Here is a 21996-nt window from a genome sequence, read left to right as displayed (position 1 = left end):
AAGGCGGGTAAAAAAGGCACAGGTCCAAGGGGTAATAGTGATATAAAATATTATAAAATGTATTAAAAGAATTCCAGCGACAACGCGTTTCGAGACCGGTCCGGTCTCTTTATCAAGTGTCTAATTAGACACTTGATATAGAGACCGGACCGGTCTCGAAACGCGTTGTGTCTCTGTCATAATTCTTTTAATAAATTTTATGATATTTTATATTACTATTACCCCTTGGACCTGCGTCTATTTTACCCGCCTTGGAGTGGAGGAGGATACTGATTATAAAATAATGGCTGTTTACCGTTAAATTGCATCCGTCCAATAAAAACAGACGCCATTATAACGGTGTGAACATAGCCTTAAAGAAGTTTTCTGAGCTCCCAACACCTTTGGCCTAAACTCTAGCATTCTGTGGCAGAAATGCAGGGTTGTCCCATTCACTTGAACAGAACAAGGTTGCAATACTCTGTACAGCCACTGTAAAGTGTATAGTGTGCCGCTTTAAATAGCTGATTGCTGGAGATGCAGAGAGCCGGCCCCTCTTTCATCTGATATTGATCGCCTATGACAATGGTCCATCAACAGCGGCTTTTAAAAAAAGATCCTTTAGGCGATAAGATATATAATTCATGGACCACTACTTACCTGTTCTTCAATCTTAAGTTCTTGTTTGATCGGGCTGGGAGTGCTGACAGATGGAGTTGCCTGTGTATTGCCATGAGTTTCTGCCTTTGCTTGTGGTGTTGCGGTACCAAGAGGCTTAACCTGTGCAGACCTCCTCCTGTTGGTTTCTGCAGCTGGGTTGGATGGTGCGATGGGTAACTCCCTTAGGTTGCTGTTCCTCTGATGTGGTGTTTGTGCATTGTGAGCCTTGGTCATACCTTGACCTGGAGTATTCTGTAATAGGAAAAACACTCAATTGCAGAAACCATGTGTATGGTTTAATTTTATTCTTGGGCTACCAAATTACTTTTTTCTTTCTTATCTTGTTTTATAGGGGGTAATGAGTACAAAACCTCTGTCTCTACCTATCTGTATAGGCATATCATGGTATCTGTTGGCATATCTGGTTCAACAGGTCACCTATTCACTTTCTCCCCTTTTTTATTTTGCAATTTTCTACTATAATCTGGAAGGGCATAATGGCATCCACAGCAGTCGCTGCATGCGCTGATATGCGGTGCCCACATAATCATCATTACTTTTATTTATTAGGCTAGGTTATTGCTGCCAATTTAACTGACCCGTTTTCAAACATAGAACTTTAAACGTACAGAAGAACATGGTCAACCACATTTTTGTGTACACTAAAAAATAAAAAAAAACTTTACGTAAAATTTTATTTTATAATGTACGGCAATAAATCGGATTTTGATGGATGGTATACAACTGCATCCGTTTTATTCCATAAAATGAATCCATTAAACAGACAGCAAAAACGCACTATGCCCCTAGCCTAACACAGTGCTCTCTGAACACTAAGTAAAAAAGGAGACGATAAAATTACCTAAAAATAACTTCTTTATCTTCCTTTGGGTACCCAGAGGGCTAAGACAGCCAAGAACCAACCTGTTCCTGCTAGACTGCACCATACAGTTACAGTGGGATGGGTGTAAAGGCCAGGACCATGTTATCAAGTTAAACAACAAGGCCGTACTAGCAATACAAGGATAAAGAACACTCTGGATGCCACATACAAATATACAGCATATAAACATCACCCACCAGTCTTTGTTTTGGAGGACCATGTCTTTGTTGCCCAGTCATTCTATGGGAAGGCGTCTGAGGAGTCTGTGCTCGAAACGGAGGTGGTTGTTGGTTCGATCCTAGAGGTTTTGGTGGTACCCCATGGTGGTGATGCTGATGTAATGGCTGCATTGGAGGCTGCATATTGCCCTATAAAGAGAAAAACATGCTAAAGTCGAACAAAATAAAATATAAAAAAAAATAAAAAATAATAATATATATATACACACACACAAATGGATAAAAGTTACTTGAGAATATGAAAAAAAAACTGGACCAGCCATATGTTCCTTAATTTTTTTTTTTTATATATAAATTTTAGCACTTAGACATAAGAGAAACACATGAAAACATGCATGCACATAAACAAACCTGCATGTTTGACTGGGAATGGGGCATGAACGGTTGTCCCGGGCCTGATGGAAACTGCTGCCTTGGTGGAGGGAAAGGTCTTATGTTGCCTGAAGGTTGGTTGAAAGGAGGCATTCCCAGTGGATTCGGAGAAGACATGTTGATGCGAACAGGTCGCTCTCTAGAAAATCCTGGGGTGGTAAATGCTGGCTGCGGTCCAGGGCCAGGCTGAGGGAAGTTGGGCGGAAGACCAGATCCTGGTTGGTTAAACCCTGGCTGTGGCCCAGGGTTTAATGGGTTGAATCCAGGCTGGTTAGGTCCTGGTGGATTAAATGGTGGTTGAGGACCGGACTGATTAAACCCTGGCTGTGGTCCTGGTTGGTTGAAATTTGGTGGGTTAAATCCTGGTTGGTTACCTGAAGGGTTAAACACAGGCTGAGGACCAGGTGGGTTAAACCCTGACTGAGGGCCTGGTGGGTTAAAGCCAGACTGAGGACCAGGTTGGTTAAAGCCAGGCTGATTGAAGCCTCCTTGTGGCCCAGGTGGATTAAATCCTTGCTGTGGACCAGGTCCAGGAGGATTGAAGTTAGACTGGGGCTGATTGAACCGGGGCGGCTGGTTGAAACCCTGGCCAGGTGGATTGAATGGTGGAATGTTTTGGTTGGGAACTGGGTGGTTGGTATTAATAAGGGGTGGAGGAGGAACGGGGGGAGGATTTCTCTGATCAAAGATATGGTGGTTGGGAAACCGCGGATCTGTAAAGCATAAAATACAGTGCTAAGCTTAACCAGAAACGTGAAAATATGACGTAAAAACAAATAAATAAAATACATCCACTAGAGCTAATACTTACATTTACTAATACCATAAACATATAGCCTACATATATTTTAGAATAAAAATGTTCTTTTGGGAATTTAAAGCAACACTCGGCATAGTGTCTCTTTAAAGTAGAAGTGCATCCATGGGAAATAATAACTAACTAATATACTAACTCACCTCTCCCCATGCCTTTCCAGCACTGGATCACAGCTCCGAGACATCCAGCAGAGCTGGCGTCACAACCTGGCTGATGGACTGGCTGCTCAGCCAGTCACTGGGGGGGGATGCAGCTCCAGTCACTGATTGGCTGAGCGGGCTGTCCATCAGCCAGGATGGGCACATGTGACATCATGAAATCTTAAGGGGAAATGCCTTCCGGCTGGGACCCTGGGCCCATCACGCAGCACATGGCAGGCACAGAGAGAGGCAAGTAATGCTTGCTTGTTATTTTCTCCCCTGCCACCTGACATTTTTAAAATGGCGGACTTCTCGTTAAATCCACTTACTCCTAAGTGCAGCAGGTCATAGATCAATCACCTACAAGGCCTTACATCTAACTCCTATATCAGTGTCTCAGTGTATTCCTTAGAGACGCAGCTGCAGCCTATCACCTTGTGATACTCACAGTCAGCACGCATCAGTCATGCAGCAGGCAGTGTCAAGCTGCATCTCATAGGAATATACTGGAGATTCTGCATAGAGAAAATGGCTGAGAGAAAGCATTAACCAGGGGAGTTTAACAACTGTAGCTAACCAATGTGGGGACTTGCCTATTATACTGATGATACTTTGGCTACAGAGAAAAGAGCATAGTTTACCAATCACAAGAAGGGGGATCAAAGTATTTTAGGGTGGCAATAAGGCAAGCATGCAGCTATGTAATTTATGTCTATGGAGCAATGTACTATTTATGGCAATGCATGGGGCAGTGGTGCACATGTGGAAAACCCATTCAAAACATAAGGGTCCCCATTCTAGAGAACACAAAGGGGTAGTAGGTCAGCAAAACTACAAGACCCGGCCTGCCCCAATATCCAAAAGCCACTGATTGAGGAACAGCGCTGTATGCAGTTGTACCGGGCAACATTCACTACAATTTATGAAAGAAAAACCACTGTCAATTTTGTATCAGCTGAAGAGCCACAGGTTGGAGAATGCGGAAGAGATGAGCGCAACTCGAGTATGCTCAAGCCAGATCTTTTGGCATTTGAATACTGGTGGCTTAAAGGGGTTACTTATGTAAAATAGGTCAGTATACAGTATTAGTAACTGTACTCACTGTATATACTGACAGCAGCTCCCTGTGTACCTCAGAGCTAAAATCAGACTCCCCTTCTCCAGGCTGGGCTGCCCTGCTCTGTTTTGTTTCTGTCCATAAAATGGCTGACATGGAGGAGCATGTGACCATGCCCCACCCCCTGTGCCCTCCATAGGCATATACAGGCTCAGTGGTGGACACTGGGGAGCGGGGCACGGTCACATGCTCTTCCATGATGGCCAATGTATGGACAGGAACACTACAGAGCAGGGCAGCCCAGCCTGGAGGAGGGGAGTCTGATATTTGCTCTGTAAGGTAAACAAGGAGTTGCTGTTGGTAACTGCTGTGAGTACAGTTACTTATACTGTACACTGAACTATTTTACTATAAAGTGGCCAATTCCTTTAAGTAGTTGGATGCAGCCCTAGGGAGTCCGGGATAACATGGATGCAGTCTATGGTTTTTCCAGACTCTCTAGGGCTACATAAAACTTCTACAGCCAACGGTGCTTAACTCAAATGCAGAACAATTAGACTTGAGCATGCTCCAGTTGCACTCTAGAACACGATACTAGGCAGACCATCTCAAAAATTCTTAAAAGGTGTCAAGTGCTTTACCTCCCATGAAGAACGGTTCTCGCTCAGGCTGTGGCGGTGGTGGCGGCGGCGGCTGACTTCTCCACGGCTCCTGAAGTCTAGGTGGCTGATTAAAGTTCCCCGACACAGGACTCGAAGGAGGCTGAAAATCTGGCATGCCCTTGTAAATAAAAAAATCAAATGATAAACTTCATGAGGGTCAACAGCCAAAAAAAACATAAGTTCACAAAAACTACTTATGCAACAATGGACAAAAATGGCTACTTAATTCTAACCCACCAACAACCAGATAATTTACTTTAAATGAAAAAAAAAAGTTCATTGTTATATGGAGCCAATTCGTAAGAAAACGACAGATTCCTCATTAAACGTGGCTTTGGGCTTCATAATATGCCAAACATCCCACCACCTCACGAACAGGAGATAAGGTGGCCTTAATCCTTTTATAGAATTATCCTCTATTTTTCTGGCTCTTTTATCCCCTTAAATATCCATCTAGTTAAGAAATTAACATTCTCTCGCACACAATCACGACACAAATTATACTTTACATTTCCACATCTCTTGTTAATTACATGATGCTATCTGCGCTAATCTATTCAGGGCCCCGCCGATAACTGGGCCTACCGGTGAAAAGAATGGAAACTTAGCATAAATTGCTTTGCGCACAGTTCATCGGAAAGAGAAAACTAGAAGGAAAAAAAAAAAAAAAAAGAAAAAAAATCTAAGAGCTATTATGAGACTTATCAGCTTTACGGGAAGGGTCACTTCTACTTTCAGAGGACTAATTAAATGTGTTAAAGTCTTTGTAACTTAATGAATCTCTCAATAAATTACTTCCAACGTCTACAACATGTTTTCATTTATTAATTTCCCTTCATATGGAGCGTTCTATTAGAATTCTAATGATGGTTAAACAGGGTCAGGCAGACAATGGAGAGCGCGGCTCAGAGATTAATGACCAATATAGCCCGCCACGCACATTCAGCTCTGCGTTCGGGGGAAAATTAAACCTTTTAAAAAAGTATTTGCTCTTTAACTTTGTGACGGCGATACGTCTTCTGCCGGCCCTTATGGAATCTATTAGTGGTGAAAGCAAATGGGAAGGTTAGCGCCTGGAGGAAATTAAATGGTGCCCATTTGCTTAAAGGATAGACGAGATCCTATTTCTACCTTTAACTGGCTCTACGGTTGCTGGCCGTACAGACGTACACAGCTAGGTCTCGATTTCCCATACACATTGGGCCAACGTTCACGTTCTGAATTGCCAAGTCCATTTTGTCTTTTTATCTATAGTGCATGATAATATTCAATTTTCCCTATATCCACAGTTGGGATGCTCCATACAGTACAGGTCAGTTCCACTTAAATTCTGTACGGCCACCACTAATCTAACAGCAATAGTTTTAATCTGCAGTCGTATTAAAGGGGTTATTCCACTCAGGTAAAATCCATGTTGAATCAATCCCCTCCTGGAGACTAACAATTCATTCCATACTTATCTTTTCAGTCTCTGTCCCCCAGTTCTGAGGCTGCTGCTTTCTGTTCACGGCATAGAAAACTGTGCGAGTCCTTATTGCCATCTTTGCTCTGAACCCTCTTCCTTCCAAGAGAGTTCATGTAAACAATGTCCATGGCCAGCTGTCTCTACATTTTGTCATGTCGGGAGGGTCAATTTTAAATCAAGTTGCATGTGACCTCACTGGGATTAACACTCCTGGCATCACAGAGTGCAGAGACAGCCGGCCACACACAGTTTTCTGTGTCTTCAGCAGAAAGCTGCAAACTTAGAACTGGGGGGTGGGAATGAAAATATAACAGGTATGGAACAAATCCAGGAAGAGGAAGGGTGATGATTCTGCATGTATTTTATCTGAGCAGAAAAGCCCTTTAAGTTGCTGGAAAAAAAACAACTGACTTGTGTAATCAGCATTTGCAGATATACTTTACAGAAGTCACAACTGAAGAAACAACAGACTTGAGCTGACTTATGGACTACTATAAGTTTTCTGGGCATGCTCTGTGACCTGTGCAAAGGTCACTGTGCAGTAAAGGGAAGGAGTTATTGCGAATGCCCTCCTCCCATCTTATCTCCAAGTGTTACAATGCATACTTTGTAATCCTGCCTGTGATAAGGAGAAGACTGCTGAAAAATTCTCTCTACAGAACAGGACTTTTCAGCTTATTAAGTTTAGTAACCAGAACTGCAAGACTTCAGGATTTGTAACATTGAAAAATATATTTAAAAAAAAAAAAAAATCACCAAACTTTATTACAACAGGTAATTTTTCTGATGACCAGTCCCTTTTATATATTAAGCCACCTATTGGTATGTGTGGGACTTTTTTTCTCAACGTACCCCAACAACATGAACCCAGTGTGAACACAAGCCTAAAGACGAAAAAGTCTTTCATTCCATAATTCGTATACATGTTAAAAGCTAAACCTTACCAACAGTCCTCTCTCCTGACATCGAACAGCCAGGTGACCACCATACACGTTAGCCAATCCCAACAAAATAGGCAGTTTCAGTCTAACTTATGTAAAGTGTATAGCTCCCTGTACAGACAGCTGATAACCAATGATCACGATAAGTTATTGACTCTACATCTAAGTGTCACAGTTTTTTTTTTTTTTGCAGAAATCAATAGTAAAGGTGATTTTTAAAAACTTTGTAATTGGGTTTATTAGGCAAATATGTCATTATCTGCATTCAAAAAGACTTTTCCTAGCCCCCCCCCCCTCTCTCTCATCCACTGCTCATTATCAGGAAATCACGTCTTGTTGCATCAGACATGCCCTGTGTAACCTATGGAGAGGGGAGGGGGGAGAAGGAAGGAGAGAGCAGAGAACAAAGGATTACACAGCGCCACCTGTGTGAAAGCCTCTAGTTAGGTCAGTGCTGACTTCAGAGGAGATGTAGCTCAGTGATGTAGCTGAAATTAACTTTTTGTTGTCCAGTTTTGGTGCCTCATCTCCCTCCACCCCTCCCCTTTCCATAAGGGAACCATGAAGACAGGGGAGAGAGCTTCAAACTGCTTTTTTATGATAAAAAAATGCATTTTCAGCTAATAAACCCAGTTACTAAGTTTCTTAAAATCGCCTGTACTATTGATTTCTGCAAAAAAAAAAAAAAGAAAGAAATTAAACGTGTGACACTGAGTGCATGTACTTGTGTCTGCTACCATGGCATCCAGAATAAACACCTACCATAGGATTCCTAGCAGTAAAGCTGCACCAGCTCTGGGTCTTAATCACGGTAGAAGCTGGAAAGCATAAACTAGCATGGTGAATGGCGTCTTATTGAGATGAGCCAACAGCTGAAGGGAATTCATTGATATGATTAAATGTGATGGTATGATAATGTATGGTAATTGTAATTAATCAGAGGCCCACAAGCAAATGGAGGCTGTGCAATATTATGTAAGCTGCATTCTAAGCTGCATCCCTTCTGTACTAGCCTGACAAGATCTGACAGCTGGATGAATCTCAGGTTGCATCTGTTCACCAGCACTTTTGCATCACATATGACAAAATGCCCAGTGTTACTTTTTTACTTCAACTGGCATCATTATGGAGCTTTACATGTGTGTGAAGACAGTAGGTGTCCAAAATCAAAACTTCATGTTGAATCCAATAAGACGATACTGCTTTGTGTATCACTGCAAACATAGGCAGCCGGGAAAAGCCGCTTCATTCAAGGATAATTTCCATGACATGCCATGTAGAACATTGAGCAGGAAATGTCAGCCTCTGCCACCTGATACCACGGCCTCTGCTCACGGACGTGACAAGTCACAGACACATTGACTTCTATCCTCCTTACTGGACCACCAAAAGCAGGAACGATTTGGAATTACACTGAGCGATTAGTGAAAGAATGTGGAATTACAGCAAACGATTAACGATTATTTTAGGGTCAGATCTAAATCAATGATCAACGACACACAAACAATTTTTCGATGGTTGCCTGCAATTACCCAGGGCGATTATCGTTTAATTTCAAATGTTATAACTATTTTCCGCGCGATAATCGTCCCGTGTAATAGGGCGCTTACCCTCAGCATACCGATACGTCCATCTATTCCTGCACAGGTGGGCATAGTGATACAGTTTTTGAATTTTTTTTTATTATAGGCCAAGGAATGTTAACTTTTTTATTTTCTCCAACTGAGAACTATGGCATCCCTTACCCCCAGCAAAATGTAGTGTCACAGAGGCATGTCTGTGACACTGATGATGCTGTGCTGCCCACCTCTACCACACAACATCCTAAAAGGCCCCTCGCACTGTGAGCTGCAAGCTAAGCACCAACAGCCCTGATGAAATCCCACTTGTCCAGGCAGTCTTCAGCTTTGGTCTCAAAGACTCCGACAGCTCAACCATTAGAGTGAGATTAGCGCCAGCAGTGGACCTTTGAGGCTGCCATTAAAGACCAGACACACAAATTCTTATTTTTAGCAATAATAAAGGAATGAATGGGCAAAATGCACACACATTTTATTTATATTATTTTTAAGAGTAACTTGGTTTAAGAGTGTTTTGGTTTAAGAGCTCACAGTTTTTCAAAATTGTGACTTTGTTTAAGAGCATTGCTTTGGTTTAAGAACTCCCTGTACTGGGTGGAAGCGCGAGTGGAGGAGGGGCATGGCCTGCATAGCGGGGTCTACAGCCCTGTACTCTGACCCAGGAAGTCTCCCTCACCTTCCAAATAATAGCAGATCCACTTCAGGCTGAGGCTTACATCAGGGGACAGGACTGTGGAGGTAATCTCTCCATAGCTGTAACCCCTCTCTCCCTGGACAGAGAGCGCTGCATGTATGTGCCCACATCTGTCCTGCTCATTCCTTCATGCTCCCTGCAGTCTCTGTCCGCCCTTGTGTTTCCCATCCTTTCCATTACTGTACAGTAACTTATAATATCACATATTCTGCTGTTTCTGAATGTTTGCTTAAAGGGGTTGTCCGGCGATAAAAAATTATTCACAGAATAACACACATTACAAAGTTATACAACTTTGTAATGTATGTTATGTCTGTGAATCGCCCCCTTCCCCGTGTTTCCCCCCACCCACGCTAGACCCGGAAGTGTGGTGCATTATACTCACCGCATGTCGTGTCGTCCACGGTCTCCGATCGTCAGCAGTGACGTCTTCTTCGTGAGTCCGGCGGATCTTCCCGAGTGCCGGCAACCCTCTGCAGCGTCATCCGAAGCTCAGCCGCGATTGGCTGAGCATAACTGTGCTCAGCCAATCGCGGCTGAGCGGCTGATGACGCGGCCACGTCATCAGCTGCTCAGCCGCGATTGGCTGAGCACAGTTATGCTCAGCCAATCGCGGCTGAGCTTCGGATGACGCTGCAGAGGGCGGCCGGCACTCGGGAAGATCCGCCGGACTCACGAAGAAGACGTCACTGCTGACGATCGGAGACCGTGGTCGGCACGTGAGAGGTAATGTATAGCGCATCACACTTCCGGGTACACGGGTGGGGGTGGTGGGACACGGGGAAGGGGGCCATTCACAGACATAACATACATTACAAAGTTGTATAACTTTGTAATGTGTGTTATTCTGTGAATAATTTTTTATCGCCGGACAACCCCTTTAATTAGTTTTACATGTTAAGAATAATAAATCATTATTTTGGGAGTTTGGAACCAATTGTCTGCATTTCTGATTTCTTATGGGAAAATTTGCTCTGGTTTAAGAGCGGAATTGGATTACAAGTGCGGTCCCGGGACGAATTATGCTCGTAATCCAAGGCACCACTGTATGTAATTTTATTTTTAAAAATTATATGATATTTTTATATTATATATTTTTTTTTTTCCTTTTTTTAACATAATCTTCTATACACTTCAGTTAATTTTTTTAAAAATATTACAGTGTGTGAACCAATTCTAACAGAAACTGTGTCATGGCTTTCATAAAGCCTACCCAGCATCTTGAAGAGGCTAAAGACCAGATTCATTTTCATTAGAAATAGATTCTCCAAGTTCAACCTACAAATTCTCTAATGAATCGCTCGGGTCACCAAATGGTACTGAATTATTCAGCACAAGCTGACTGTGGATATGCCACATTTCACACTCATCAATCATTAGATTCTGCCAACAAATAGACGCGTAAAAAGTGGGCAGCGAGCATTGTTCCTTTTATATATCAATTTTAGTGACATTTTAAGCAAACTACTTTATATGAGCAAAGCTTAGGTCCTATAGGGAAATGCACAATCCTGAACATTCGTAACAAAAGGTTAAAAAATAAATAAAAATACAGGAATCCTATAGGCCTACGAACATTGCTAAGTTTTTTAAAACATTTTTAAAGGGGTATACCCATCTGGGTTAGTTATGGCCTATCCAGAGTATAAACAGGATAGGGCATTACTAACCCAGATGTGTATTTTCTGGGCTCTGTATATGGTTACAATCTAGCAAGTGACTAATGTGGCCAATCTACAGCCTCCAGCCATGTGCCATACCATTAAAGAGGTTATCTAGCGAAAATCTTTTTCTTTCAAATCAACTGTTATCAGAAAGTTATATAGATTTGTAATTTACTTCTATAAAAAAAATCTCAAGTCATCCCATACCTATTAACTGCTGTATGTCCTGCAGTAAGTGTTGTTATATTTCCAGTCTGACACAGTGCTCTCTGCTGACATTTCTGGCCGTGACCGGAACTGTCCAGAGTAGGAGAGGTTTTCTATGGGGATTCATAAAAAACCAAGAGAGTTCCTGTCTCGGCCACAGATGTCAGCAGGGAGCACTGTGTCAGACTGAGAATAAAACAACATTTCGTGCAGGACATACAGCAGCTGATCAGTACTGGAAGACTTGAGATTTTTTAATAAAAGTAAATTACAAATCTATATAACTTTTTGATATCAGTTGATTTGAAAAGAAAAAGATTTTTACTGGACAACCACTTTAAGTGATGTGAGCCATGACGCTGGTAATATGACACGTAGACCAAATCAAGGGACAATGAATCGCTTAGGTACTGATAAGGGGGGCATTATTTTACTTTTCTAAACCTATATTAGGAAGTGACAGATACTCACAGAAAACCTGGGTGGCCCCATGGGTGGTCGAGACTGGTTTGGGACAGGCAGAAGGGGAACTGCAGTGAAAAAAGAAAAACCCATCAGCATTTTTATCCTCTTTAATATGACGGTCGCTCAATGTTCACATCTTCTATGACCTAATTATATCGGCTCCGAGGCTTAAGGGCAATTAACTGGTCAGTTTCATTAACACCGAGCTGTTCCCTTTTTTTCACATAAAGACAAGAAATATTAACACCAAAAAAAAAAAAAAATTAATTGTGGATCAAATACATTAAAGCGGACCTGTTGGTGGGTAAACAGGAATGTGAATACGCGCATGGCTAGACAGGACTAGTCATCATGATACTGGGCACACCTTATCGCCATACTGGTCTCCATCAGCGAGATAAGCCTATTTTGTTAATATGTAAATAAGGCTCAAAAGCCTAGGGGTGTACCCCAGCACAGCTAGATGCAAGTAAAGGCACTATTACACCAAGCGATTATTGGCCGTGCTTGGCCGATTACTGGCCGTTCCGGTGGATAATCGCTTGTAGTAATAGCACATGTTAAAAGAGCATGATCAACCGACATGCACAATGTTGGCCGATCACGGTCTTTTAACATGTTGTAATTGGAGTAATAGCACCATTAGGTAATAGGAGGGGCGGCAGCAGACAGCCATTGATTACAATGGTCCACTGGGCCCAAGGATCGTCCGGGCAGTCCCTCTCGCTGTCTGTACATGTAATAGGACAGAAAGCAAGCGAGCGACAAGGGGCAAGCGAGTGCTCAGCTGACAGGTCAGTGGTTGCTTCCCCCTGAATATCGTGCTGTGCAATACAGCCTTAAGTCCTGTCCAGGTCTTCTTTATCTAGAGGGTGCAAGCAGGTACAGAGGTGGTGAATAAGAGGACATACCTGGAAGGTGATGAGGAATGCCCCATGGCTCTTAATTAGGCCATTAACAAAAAAGCCCTAAGTGAAACTGACGGCATAGATATGCATATATTTGTGCTGCCAAAATCCATATGCCTATCACACAAGCAGTGCATATATAATTTAGTGCTGCCGTGTGATCTAGAATCTTTGGTAATAACGTTATTTCAGACTGATAGTGTCCAATGGTCACCTCTCGCCTTGCTCTTTGGCCAGCAATACGTTTGTCAGGCCGCCTCGCCTCCTCCAGAATGATTGACAGGCGGCTCATTTTTGGCTGTGTGGGATATTTACGTGAGTGAGACGTCAATCATTCTGAAGGAGGCGGGGTGGCTTAAGACACAGAAGTGGTCAGAGAGCGGGGCAGGAGCAGAAAGTGTCACAGACCCGCCTCTGTGAATGTTTTTACCAAAGATACTGGATCACCGAGCATTGCTAAAAGGTAAGTTTGCACTGTGTGATCGCCATCTGGAAACTGGCAACACAGATACAATGCATATTCATGCTGTTACCTTCCTTTTAAATCTTCAATGGAGAGAACAATCGCTTTTCCTGCTGACAGGTCCGCTTTAACATTATCTCAAAAAAAAAAAAATTAGCTCATATAGTAGAAGTCAAACGCCCTACGAGAGTGCCCAAAAATTAAGGGACCAGCATAGTAACTGTGCACACGATCCACTGTACTTATATGTACATGCCAATGACTTCTTACCTTGGACTGGAGCCACATTCCCTTTAAAATGTGGATTGATATGAATATTTTTAGGCTGTTGTGGTGGTGTGGCCAGAAGAGAGTTATTCCCCATCCTGGACTTTTCACGTTGTGGAGAGTGCAGCCCATCGGATGATGATGGGTTCCGAGATCGCGGCATTGGAAGGAGCGGCTGTATATGCTGCTGCTGCTGGAACAGACTGCGAACAGGCTGCTGGGAAAGGGACACAGAAACCCATTAAGTACCAATCAGATATTCTAGTGCACATCAAAAACCTAGTGAACCTGCAACTGAGGGGAAGGTCTAATACTTGGCGTGCACCACTCCCAGCTTGTTCTAGTGATCGGTTGGGATCTGGACACCCAGACCCCAACCCATAAAAATGTCTGATATGTCTCTATGACAGCACCTATTTGATTGTTTTTCTGTGCTATATTTCTTTTTATTATCACTAAGTCTTTTTGTTTCACTGTAGATGCCACAGTAAATGTATCATATGGCGGTCATGCGGATGGTTAACCATGCAAGATGGCCTAAATATGCAATCTAGAAATATAAGTAAAATGAATAGTTACCCCTTGGTTATGCCGATCCCTCAGGTTGCGTCTGTCATTGTCATTTCTTTGATCTCTCATACCACGATGCATTCCATGACTGACCCCTCTCCCCCGGCCACCTCTTCTAGCACCGTAGTTTCCAAGTTTGCGCTGACGTTCCATCTCTTCAAACTCCATCAACGACGCCTTGGCCTCCTCAGAAAGCTCTGTATTTTGGGGGGGGGGGGGGAAGGAATTCTGTTAACAGAGAGTATATAACAGCAAAGCAGCTCAAGGGCCACAATGGCCTTATACCACTGGGATGGGATTCATAGAACAGCACATGTAGCATTTACAAGGGTAACCAATGGCGTTTTCCTGAACTTTGAGACTAATGGCCTATCCACTTCTGTCCCTGGTATTGCAGCTCACTCCTAATGACCACAAGGGTCACAATACCAAGCACAGTCACTACAGGATTTGGTGCGGAGCATAGTAAACTATTAAAGGAATTCTGCCTAGAACAAAACCATATTGCATAAAATCTACCCGTACTACTAGAGAAAAATCTAATCCTAACACCAGATTTATCATAGAATATTGTTTTAAAGGGAATAGGTCATCGTTTTCTCACATATAACTATACCAGTACATCACAGATGTGGGCTCATACAATATGCAGATGTCCTTGGGTGCCAAAAGCAATGCCCCTATACCAGAAAAATGCACTTTTCTGTTGTATGCCATTTAAGCATATAAATGTCAAGAAGTAGGAGATTTATTATTCTCTAAAAGAAATGTATGTATATTAGGTGTCAAGGTGGAGATGCTGCTGCTTAAAGTCCACCTGGGGCAACCTCTCTGATACCCAATACATTGCTGACAAGGAATTACAATTTTTGGGGTTATGGGGACATTGCTTTTGTCACCTGTGGACACTTTAGCAATCGGTATGAGCAGATCACAAGAACACAGAATAAATGCCCCCCCCCCCCTTAGTTAATAGGGCACGCCCCCACTGCTTCTTATGAACTAATTTACATATAAATTTTTTATTACAATTCACGAAAATTGGCAAGACCGATTAATGGTACTTTTACACGGAGCGATAATTCGCCCGATCGCACAATTAACGATTTCGATTTGAAAATTTTTTTCATAACGATCAGCGTTTACACGAAACGATACATCGTACGGAAAAATCGTTTTGCGATCGCTTACGCCTATCTCATACATAGGTGAAATTGTTGAAAGAATGTTTACATGGAACAATCTGCGAATTTTTTGCGAACGATCGACGATTTGAGAATTGTTGAAAGATCAAAATGGACGATTTCTCGCTCGTCGCTTGATCGTCCGCTGCGTTTACACGTATGATTATCGTTCGAATTCAACCGTTAACGTGCAAATTCGAACGATAAATTGTTTCGTGTAAAACCACCATTAGAAAAGAAGACCAGCGCTAGAAAAAAAAAAAGGTGAACAGCTGCAGGGAGATTGCATGAACCTGCTCACAGTTTCCCTTTTATCTTTGAATAACTCTATAAAGACTAAACCAGGACTGAAACTAAACACCAAAAACAGATTCTTGCTTATTAATTTCCTTCTAATTTTGGCTTTAAGTGTGTGACGTGTAGCGTCTGGCAGGAACACTCATTGCTAACAATTAGCCAATGATGTGCGGCACATAGGATTTTCCTTACTTACCGTAAACACTCTCTCTCCTAGCCTTCATTGGTGGGGGGGGGGGGGGGGGGGGGGGGGGGACACAGATACCATGGGTATAGGCTGCTGCCACTAGAGGGCGCTGACATTAAGTGAAAAATAGGAAGTGATTCTCCCGAGCAGGATATACCAGCCCACTGGCAAGGAGCTAAACTGGTTTGTGACAAATAAGGTAGGAAAACCAGCAATTGAAGCAACCACAATACCAGAGAAAAACCTAAAAAAAAAAATTTGTGGGTGTGGTGTCTACAAAGACTATATGGTAAGCAAAAAAAATAAATAAAAAAATCCTCTTTTTTGGGCATCTTATTGGGGGACGCAGATACCAAGGTAATAAGTCATATAAAATCATAACTAGCCTATGGCTGTATCCATGTTTCCCAGGACTCCCTAGGACTGCATTCAACTTCTGCAGCCGTAGGGAGTCAAATCCCGTGCGTTCGGGTTTGAAGAATGTTGCCGAACCAGGACACTTCGGGATCATCACTAACTGGCTATGTAAACAGGAAGGTGTGGTAGACACTATGACGACATTATTGGGTCACATGAATGATCCACCAACCATGTGTGTGGAACAGCTGCACGGTTGAGTAAAAGCTCTGCAAACAGGCATCAATCTCACTGATCGATGCTCGTAAGGCTGGGTTCACACTACGTTTTTGCAATCCGTTTTTTCCATCCCTTTTTTTTGTGTGCAAAAAACAGATGAAAAACGGATGCATGTGTGTGCGCATCCATTTGGTCAGTTTTTCCACTGAATTCCATTATAAAAAAACTGATCAAAATGGACACAAAAACAAGGTCAACTATGTTTTTGTGTACGTTAAAAAAAATTTAAACGGATCCGTTTTGATCCTTTTTTATATAATGGAATTCAATGGAAAAACTGATCAAAACGGATGCACACACACATGCATGCGATTTTTCCATCCATTTTTTGCAAAAAAAAAAAAAACGGATTGAAAAAACGCATTGCAAAAACGTAGGGTGAACCCAGCTTAAATGGTCTGTATATTTCCATTCTGTGACGTAAAATGACACCTATATTTCTCTATGAGGTTGTTTCTACTACAATCATATGAAGTTTTGCAAGCCCCACAAATTTTTTTTTTTTTTTTGGGGGGGGGGGGGGGGGGAATCTTTATAGTCCTAAACAATATTCTAAAACGTGCCCATAGAAATAAGAGAAGCGAGGGCGCACATAGCAGAATACGTAGCGCTCCAAGAGATAATGTTGAACACTTAGCCCTCAATAAGAGAGGTCATCATGAATAGTGGATGGGAGTTCTCCACTGTAGGAAAGTGTTAATTAGAAATCCCACAGATAACATGAGAGCTGCGCTCTTCACCCCCCATGCCCAGCCCCCTTCTCTCCCCGGCGCTCCTGCCCGCTCTGGACTACCATTCACAGTTAATGCCGTGAATCAGCAATTATTTTTCATCTGGCTCCAAGTGTCAAGATTAATTTCACCATCCCTGGTAATAAAATGGTTTCAAATGACATCTTTAATCAGCACATAAAAATCCTCCCCTCCAATAGAGACAAGCTGTCACAAAAGGTCACCAATATGTGACAGGATGGAAATTATGTTTGTTACTTCGGCTGAAATGTTAATTCATCCTTTTAAGTGTTTCTTTAGATTGCTCAACAACGAAAAGTTGAAACTTCTGTCATTGAACTAGGGCAGGATATATATGTAAAAATAAAATGATTTAAAAAAAAAAAAAGAAAAAAAAAAAAGGCCATTCTTAACTATTAGGTTGTTTCTCCATAAAAATGAGAAGTAAATATAATAATCTATTACATAAAAATTAAAGAAAGATACCCATCATCCGCCTTTACCAAGTTACCCATTACATTAAAGGGGTACTTCAGCAAATAAAAAAATAAAAAATAGTAATCATAAAATAAAATCATAAAATAAAATCTCAAGTTTTCCAGTACTTATCAGCTGCAGGAAGTGGTGTATTCTTTAAAGTCTGACACAGTGCTCTCTGCTGCCACCTCTGTCCATGTCAGGAACTGTCCAGAGCAGCAGAAAACCTTTCCTGCTCTCCATACAATTTTTTTTTTTTTTGCTGGAGTATCCTTTTAAATGCTATGGCCCAGAACAAGAAAAATCCCAGAAGACATTTATTGTTATCATACACCTTTAATAAGTGTTAGCCGAGCATAGGGCTGGGCGATATGGGCCAAAATCAATATCGCGATTAATCGCACATGTAGCCGCGGTAACGATAACTGAACGATAATTATGACACGCCCCTTTTTGCAAACCACACCCACTTGCTATGAAAAACTGTCAATATCAAAAAAGTAAAAAACTCACTGAGCATGACTATACAGGGGTGGCGGACAGGGGTGTATAACTATACAGGGGTGGCGGACAGGGGTGTATAACTATACAGGGGTGGCAGACAGGGGTGTATAACTATACAGGGGTGGCGGACAGGGGTGTATAACTATACAGGGGGCGGATAGGGGTGTATGACTATACGGGGGGGGGGTGGACAGGGGTGTATGACTATACAGGAGGGATAGGGGTATATGACTATACAGGGGGGATAGGGGTGTATGACTATACAGTGGGGGGGGATGGGGGTGTATAACTATACAGGGGGGGGGGGCAGGGGTGTATGACTATACAGGGGGGGTAGGGGTGTATGACTATACAGGGGGGACGGACAGGGGTGTATGACTATACAGGGGGGACGGACAGGGGTGTATGACTATACAGGGGGGACGGACAGGGGTGTATGACTATACAGGGGGGACGGACAGGGGTGTATGACTATACAGGGGTGTATGACTATACAGGGGGGATAGGGGTGTATGACTATACAGGTGGGGTGGGCGGACAGGGGTGTATGACTATACAGGCGGGGTGGGCGGACAGGGGTGTATGACTATACAGGGGGGGGGGACAGGGGTGTATGACTATACAGGGGGGGGACAGGGGTGCATGACTATACAGGGGGGGGGGACAGGGGTGTATGACTATACAGGGGGGGGGGACAGGGGTGTATGACTATACAGGGGGGGGGACAGGGGTGTATGACTATACAGGGGGGGGGGACAGGGGTGTATGACTATACAGGGGGGGGGGGACAGGGGTGTATGACTATACAGGGGGGGGGGACAGGGGTGTATGACTATACAGGGGGGGGGACAGGGGTGTATGACTATACAGGGGGGGGGACAGGGGTGTATGACTATACAGGGGGGGGAGGACAGGGGTGTATGACTATACAGGGGGGGGACAGGGGTGTATGACTATACAGGGGGGGGGACAGGGGTGTATGACTATACAGCGGGGGGGGGGACAGGGGTGTATGACTATACAGAGGGGGGACAGGGGTGTATGACTATACAGGGGGGGGGGCAGACAGGGGTGTATGACTATACAGGGGGGGGGACAGGGGTGTATGACTATACAGGGGGGGGACAGGGGTGTATGACTATACAGGGGGGGGGACAGGGGTGTAGGAGTATACAGGGGGGGGGACCGGGGTGTATGACTATACAGGGGGGGGGACAGGGGTGTATGACTATACAGGGGGGGGGACAGGGGTGTATGACTATACAGGGGGGGGGACAGGGGTGTATGACTATACAGGGGGGCGACAGGGGTGTATGACTATACAGGGGGGCGACAGGGGTGTATGACTATACAGGGGGGCGACAGGGGTGTATGACTATACAGGGGGGCGACAGGGGTGTATGACTATACAGGGGGGCGACAGGGGTGTATGACTATACAGGGGGGGGACAGGGGTGTATGACTATACAGGGGGGGCGGAGAGGGGTGTATGACTATACAGGGGGGGCGGAGAGGGGTGTATGACTATACAGGGGGGGCGGAGAGGGGTGTATGACTATACAGGGGGGGGACAGGGGTGTATGACTATACAGGCGGGGCGGAGAGGGGTGTATGACTATACAGGGGGGGGACAGGGGTGTATGACTATACAGGGGGGGGACAGGGGTGTATGACTATACAGCGGGGGGGGACAGGGGTGTATGACTATACAGCGGGGGGACAGGGGTGTATGACTATACAGCGGGGGGGGGGGGGGGACAGGGGTGTATGACTATACAGAGGGGGGACAGGGGTGTATGACTATACAGGGGGGGGCAGACAGGGGTATATGACTATACAAGGCGGCGGATAGGGGTGTATTACTATACAGGGAAATGTAGTTCCCTAAGTAACAGTACAGGGCTGTAGCATAGGAGGAATGAATGGGCTGCAGCAGGATGTCTCCTATAACTTATCCTGCCTGCTGCAGCCCATTCATTCCTCCTATGCTACACTCCTGTACTGTTACTTAGGGAAGTACAGGACAGCCGCCCCCAAATGCTGCTCCTCCAGCTCTGACACGCCGGCGCCCCAGCACACACAGGAAAACATGGGCAGTGTTCGCCGGACGGGTGTGTGGGGGAGGAGCCTCGGAGGGGAGAGGTGGGGGGCCTCGGACAGGACGGGACCAGTGGGGGGCATCGGACGGGACTGGACCGCTGGGGGTGGGGTGGTATCGGACAGGTGAGGAGCCTCAGACGGGACCGGACGGGTAAGGAGGGCGGGCGCTTGGACGGGACTTGCGGGGGGCGGGGCCTTCTTACACTGCTGCTCCTCCACCACCTCCCGCTCTGATATTAGCGCCCCTGCACATAATGTACAGCGCTAATGCCAGGCGGCGTGCGTGTGTGCGGGGGGCGCTCTCACAGGATGGGCGCAGTGAGGGGGCACTCTGACAGGGAGATAGAAAAGCAAAAATACCGCAGATACCGTCCTGGCTAAGTTGAGGTCGGTTAACCGACGCCAGTGACGGTATCGGTATTTTTGCGGTATACCGCCCAGCCCTAGCCGAGCAACAGTTATCTCTCTGACCCTCCGCATATACAGGAACATTCAACATGGCAGAACATTCCCGAGTTCTCTATGGGAAGGGGTAAGCCGCAGCCAGAAGGCTCCAGCAGCAGCTTATTTCTTCAAGAACAAAGGGGTCAGGCAATGGTTGTCCATCATGCCCGTCCCCTATCTCCATTATCATCATCTGTGAAGCCTCCCCCCCCATTCACTTCATATCCACTTTGACCAAGTTTGACCACCATATATACAGTATACAGTATTTGGGGACCTAGGGACCTCAGATCGGTCCAATCTCTTAAGACAGAAACCTGCCCCTACTTATCAGTCTTCACTTGGCAACCAGGTAATGCTTTTCACGCAGTTGTGTAGTGTCCACATTTGGGTACACCCGATGGAGGCTACTTAGTGGCAATCATACATGAGGTCTCATGTTAAACATGCTGGGTTACTGCAGCTCAGACACCACTAAAGTGAAGGAGAACTGAGCTGCAGTAACCAACCATGGCCACTACACAATGTACGGAGCCATCTGCTTCCGGATGTGTCCACTGTGTACATGTAGACATATGTATCAGAACAAGGAAACTGAGCACCCGCTAGGAGAGGGGATCTGGGCATCAGCCTAATGCTGGGAGGGTACAATGCAGGCAATAGGGGAACATTACAAGAACACAAGACTTTGTTATAACAAGGAAATTGTGTTAGCAGTAACCAATGAAAACCCAGGTTTTAATTTCAAAAAAGGATATTCACAATACCTGTCGCTAAAAATAACCTTTGACACATCAGACATGTCAAAAGTGTCTGAGTGCACTGCAACGTCCCCTCCCTGGCTATGTCTCCTAATCCAATCCGGTCTCAGCAGCAAGATCGGTGGGATCAATAATTTGTGACATGTCTAATGACATATCAAAATTTATGATTAGCGACAGGTACTCTAACTTATCCCCTATTCACAGGATAAAAGATAGGTGTCAGAATGCTGGAAGTCTAACCATTGTGAGCCCTGAAACGACACTTATCCTCCATCTTGTGAGTAGAAGATGACTTAACATTTCACCCAGGCAGCAAGACCCAAGTGCAAAACCCTGTCAACTCTGTTGTGGATGTCCTGCTGGATGTCCTATAGACTTGCATTGTAATACACTTGCAATGCAAGTCTACGGTATACAGAATCGGCTGTAGTCCAATGTACAGTAACTGTAACAGAGGAGAACAGAGAGGACAGGATCTTGTGCTTGGAACTTGCTGCCTGGCAAAGCAGCCATATTTTTCTAACTGTGGATAACCAATTTAAAAAAAATCTAAAGAATTTGAACTATAATAGTAAACATATTTATGATAATATTTACAACCATTCTAGTCCCATTCTGGAGAATTTGTGAGGGTTCTTA

The 21996-nt window shown here is 44.2% G+C and overlaps 1 protein-coding gene across 6 annotated transcripts in view; it reads right to left on the bottom strand.

Moving 5' to 3' along the window:
- The window catches only part of RBM33 (RNA binding motif protein 33), a 75609-nt gene that overhangs the window by 35689 nt on the left and 17924 nt on the right, over positions 1–21996 (bottom strand). For 5 of the 6 annotated variants that reach the window (XM_069958883.1, XM_069958881.1, XM_069958884.1 and 2 more), the window contains exons 8-14: positions 14043–14230; positions 13467–13680; positions 11832–11890; positions 4789–4927; positions 2113–2846; positions 1720–1890; positions 640–891 (exon numbers count right to left, since the gene is read on the bottom strand). In XM_069958883.1, coding sequence (XP_069814984.1) covers positions 640–891; positions 1720–1890; positions 2113–2846; positions 4789–4927; positions 11832–11890; positions 13467–13680; positions 14043–14230 — 1757 coding nt within the window. The remainder of the gene's footprint in view (positions 1–639; positions 892–1719; positions 1891–2112; positions 2847–4788; positions 4928–11831; positions 11891–13466; positions 13681–14042; positions 14231–21996) is intronic. The other variant, XM_069958882.1, reaches the window with a different exon arrangement.

Source organism: Dendropsophus ebraccatus, chromosome 2, assembly GCF_027789765.1.
Source record: "Dendropsophus ebraccatus isolate aDenEbr1 chromosome 2, aDenEbr1.pat, whole genome shotgun sequence".
In the NCBI taxonomy this organism is placed as follows: domain Eukaryota; kingdom Metazoa; phylum Chordata; class Amphibia; order Anura; family Hylidae; genus Dendropsophus; species Dendropsophus ebraccatus.
The sequence above is the reverse complement of the archived record's forward strand: the minus strand, read 5'-3'. Positions and strand labels throughout refer to the sequence as shown.